Source organism: Narcine bancroftii, chromosome 5, assembly GCF_036971445.1.
Source record: "Narcine bancroftii isolate sNarBan1 chromosome 5, sNarBan1.hap1, whole genome shotgun sequence".
Classification (NCBI taxonomy): domain Eukaryota; kingdom Metazoa; phylum Chordata; class Chondrichthyes; order Torpediniformes; family Narcinidae; genus Narcine; species Narcine bancroftii.
In genome coordinates, this window is record NC_091473.1 from 255,605,226 (window position 1) to 255,609,701 (window position 4,476).

Consider the following 4,476-nt stretch of genomic DNA (forward strand, 5'->3'; position numbering starts at 1 on the left):
CTGTAAAATTCTATATTTAATATTGTGACATTTATAAATGTAACATGAAAAATATTTGTCTTTTGAATTGTGTAAGCCAGTGGTTTACAACTTTTTTCTTTCCACTCACATCCCACTCTAAGTAATCCCTATGCCATCAGTGCTCTGTGATACTAAGGGATTGCTTAAGATGGGATGTGAGTGGAAAGAAAAAGGTTTGAAAACCACTGTTTTAATCATCCCTCAATGACTCATTATGTGCGAGGTTTCAGAACTCCAAAGGAAATGGGTCAATGACAATTTTTCTCAAGCAAATTATTTCAGTAACAATTGGGTCTAGAGCAGTGATTCTCAACCTTCCCTTCCCACTCACATCCCACCTTAAGCAATCCCTTACTAATCACAGAGCACCAATGGCCTTGGGATGACTTAAAGTGGGATGTGAGTGGAAAGACAAAGGTTGAGAACCAGTGTAAACAATATTTTTTTATTGTCCAATGAAATGAACTAATTTCAATGGTAAAACCTCAAACTGGAAAATAAATGTTTTAATTTTGAACAACTGTGAAAATAATAATGTACAGAATGTGTTGATTTGAGAGTTGCTTTTTAGTTGAACATATTTATCTTTCTATCTTTCTGTAATAGTTGCAGTCTCTGGGCTATAGGTCAACTTTGATAATGTCACTGCACTGACAGATACGATTGTGCTGTAGTCGTGCCGATGCCTGATTTTTATGTTTAAATCACAAATTGTTCATGTATTCACTCGAGAAGCATTAAATTCTCTCCTGTATTAAAGTAGCTACAATCTGATTTTTTTAAAAACTCCATCCACCAAAAAGATTTATGTTCTTATCTATTTTCTTATGTATCTTAAAATTTTATAAAATTTCATCCAGGTCGAGCCTCAGCCTACAACACTCCAGAGATTCCCCACCCATTCTCATCCTGGCATGTCTGACTATGGTCTCATGCTCTGCCAGACTGAGACCACCTGCAAATTGAAGGAACAACACCTTGTCTTCCCTCTGCCCCCCCCACCCCCCAACCAGATGGCATTAACATAAATTTCTCTGGCTTTTGTTAAACCCCTCACTTCTTCACCTGTTGCCTGCCCCCAGCTCTCTCTCTCTCTCTCTCTCTCTCTCTCTCTCTCTCTCTCTTTCCTGTCTCCTTTCGCAACAGATATACTAAATTCTCACCTTTCCCCTTATCATGCCTAATAATGATATCTGGATTCCTCCCCAACCGGCACTGTCTGAATTCTGAAATTTCGTGCTCTTTGCTCATTCTGCACATTCTTTGAAGAAATGTCGACAATGTATCTTTTGTGTAGCTCATATTCACCGATTCAGGTCACATCCCCTGAGCACTCTCCAAACCTACCCAACCTTCCTGTGATGCCACGTCCAAGTGGCTCGCAACAGCCAAGATGCGGCTCGACAAAGTTGTACGTAGCTGCGGCTTGACTTCCCAGTAGACGGGCAACAACCTTTTCACAAGCAGTCCAGTCGCCACACTTACTGCCAAGGCTCTGAGTCAGAATAGCACGTGACCTCTGGGTAGATCATAGTAGCTTCCTCCCATGGCACATACCCCTCCCCTCCCTGGCACAGACCCTCTCCAGCCTACCACTCCCTTGGAAGTTGATGCCAAGGAAGAGGTGAGTAATGAGGCCCTTGTGAAAGCAAATTGGGTCTCAGTCTAACCACTAACTCATGACAGCACTTCCAATGACGCTCCACAATCCCTGGTTTTGTCACAAGAATGTCAGTTCAGATTAGGTTGCAAGATGCCTGACGTATGACTTATCCACGTGACCACCCCAAGGTAGGAGTGGCTCTTGTGTCAAGGAATTCATGTTGTTTGTGGCTGAATATTTGTCATTGTAATAAAACAGGAACGGCTCTGTAATTTAGGTGCAATACCGTGCTTGAGATTGCAACAGTACCAGATTTCTTTGGCATTTGATTGTAAGCAAAGAAAGCTTGTGCAAATTCTCTGAATGACAAAACCCTTCAGAAACTCAAAAGTGTACGACCTTCTGCAAATCTGCCAGGAAAGTGTTCTCTGCTGTAGGTCATGTAAGGTTATCAGAGTTAGGGATTTTAACTTCCCAGATATTGAATGGGCGAGTCTTCGTGGGAGAGGTGGAGCAGGATGGGGCTTTATTCCTTGGAGCGCAGGAGGGTGAGGGGTGATCACACAGAGGGGGACAACGTCAGGAGAGGAGTAGACCGGGTGAACACCGAGGGTCTTTTGCCCAGGGTAGGGAAATCGGTATCCAGAGGACATGGGTTTAAGATAAGGGAGGCATGGAACAGGCTGCTGGAGGAGCTGGATGAGGCAGGTACTATTGCAATGTTTAAGAAAATATTCGACAGGTACATGGATAGGATGGGTTTAGAGGGATATAGGGCGAACACAGGCAGGTAGGACATTTAGGTCGGTGTGGGCAAGTTAGTGTGAAGGCCCTGTTTCCACACTGTGTGACTATGTCTCAGTAACCACAAAACATCCTTTTGATAAAAGGAATGAGAGTTACACCTTGTTCGGCATGAAGAATGCGACATGCACCAGGCCCAGAATAAAAGCAGACATGCAAATCTCAAGGTGTTGTGAGTGGAGAGAACAACCATCAGAATTTTAAACATGCACTTTTTCCAGGGCTTTGGTTCAAGACCTTGACAAGAGTGAAGACCGTAGAGAAGGGGGAGGAGGTGGTGGAGATGGGGTCTGGGAGGTGATGAGGATCAGGAGGTGATGAGGACCAGAGAAAGGAGGTGTGATGGCTGTATGCAACCATGAGGGGAAGGGGGATCATGAATTCAGTGAAGAAGAGACCTTGGTGGAACAACATGTTGGAGGGCAACAAAGCTTGGTAATGGGGCATGTGGGAGGGGGGTGGGGGAGAGGGAAAGAGACCCTGAGTGGTCTGGAGGCAGTGGGGGGCAGGAACACAGTAGGTGTGAGCTAGTTGAAACTAGAACATTCTCTGATCATTCCATTAGGTGTAGACTGCCCAGGTAGGACATGAGGAGTTGTTGTCACTGATGTTGGACCCCACGCTGGCAGTGGATATGGCCCAGGACAGACAGGTCAGGGTGGGAATGGGAGGTGAGGCAAAATGGCAGCAACTTGGAGGTCAAGGTGAGCATTGTAGACAGAGTACAGATGCTCCAAAATGGAGCCAAAGTCTCCACTTGGTCTCGTCTGTATAGAGGAGGTCACATCTGGTGCATTGTGTGCAGCTGATGAGGTTAGAGGAGGTGCAGTGAATCTTTGCTTCACTTGGAAGGGCTGTTTAATTTTCTAGCTGCTACTTTTATTCTGGAACTGTGCTCATGTGGAGTTGGTTTTGTGCCTTCACTTGTGAGGCAACAGGACTGGGGCTAGTGGGGAAACATTGAGCAGGTTACAGGTGTCGGGGTGGGGTTACAGGTGGAGGGGCGGGGTTACAGCTGCCAAAATGTTTGGCCTGGAAGTCAGCCTGAAGAAAACTGAGGTCCTCCATCAGCCAGCTCCCCACCATGACTACCAGCCCCCCCACATCTCCATCGGGCACACAAAACTCAAAACGGTCAACCAGTTTACCTATCTCGGCTGCACCATTTCATCAGATGCAAGGATCGACAATGAGATAGACAACAGACTCGCCAAGGCAAATAGCGCCTTTGGAAGACTACACAAAAGAGTCTGGAAAAACAACCAACTGAAAAACCTCACAAAGATAAGCGTATACAGAGCCGTTGTCATACCCACACTCCTGTTCGGCTCCGAATCATGGGTCCTCTACCGGCACCACCTACGGCTCCTAGAACGCTTCCACCAGCGTTGTCTCCGCTCCATCCTCAACATCCATTGGAGCGCTTTCATCCCTAACATCGAAGTACTCGAGATGGCAGAGGACGACAGCATCGAGTCCACGCTGCTGAAGATCCAGCTGCGCTGGATGGGTCACGTCTCCAGAATGGAGGACCATCGCCTTCCCAAGATCGTGTTATATGGCGAGCTCTCCACTGGCCACCGTGACAGAGGTGCACCAAAGAAGAGGTACAAGGACTGCCTAAAGAAATCTCTTGGTGCCTGCCCCATTGACCACCGCCAGTGGGCTGTTATCGCCTCAAACCGTGCATCTTGGCGCCTCACAGTTTGGCGGGCAGCAGCCTCCTTTGAAGAAGACCGCAGAGCCCACCTCACTGATAAAAGGCAAAGGAGGAAAAACCCAACACCCAACCCCAACTAACCAATTTTCCCTTGCAACCGCTGCAATCGTGTCTGCCTGTCCCGCATCGGACTGGTCAGCCACAAACGAGCCTGCAGCTGACGTGGACTTTTACCCCCTCCATAAATCTTCGTCCGCGAAGCCAAGCCAAAGAAGACATGTCAAGGGACAGGGTTACAGGTGGAGGGGCGGGGTTACAGGTGGAGGGGCGGGGTTACAGGTGGAGGGGCGGGGTTACAGGTGGAGGGGCGGGGTTACAGGTAGAGGGA

The 4,476-nt window shown here is 47.4% G+C and overlaps 1 protein-coding gene across 1 annotated transcript in view; it reads left to right on the forward strand.

Moving 5' to 3' along the window:
- The first annotated feature begins 2,770 nt into the window (after nucleotides 1–2,770).
- The window catches only part of LOC138765556 (complement decay-accelerating factor-like), a 34,527-nt gene continuing 32,821 nt past the window's right edge, over nucleotides 2,771–4,476 (forward strand). Inside the window, exons 1-2 of the mRNA XM_069942588.1 lie at nucleotides 2,771–2,863; nucleotides 3,000–3,132. Of these exons, the coding sequence (XP_069798689.1) occupies nucleotides 2,771–2,863; nucleotides 3,000–3,132 (226 nt within the window). The remainder of the gene's footprint in view (nucleotides 2,864–2,999; nucleotides 3,133–4,476) is intronic.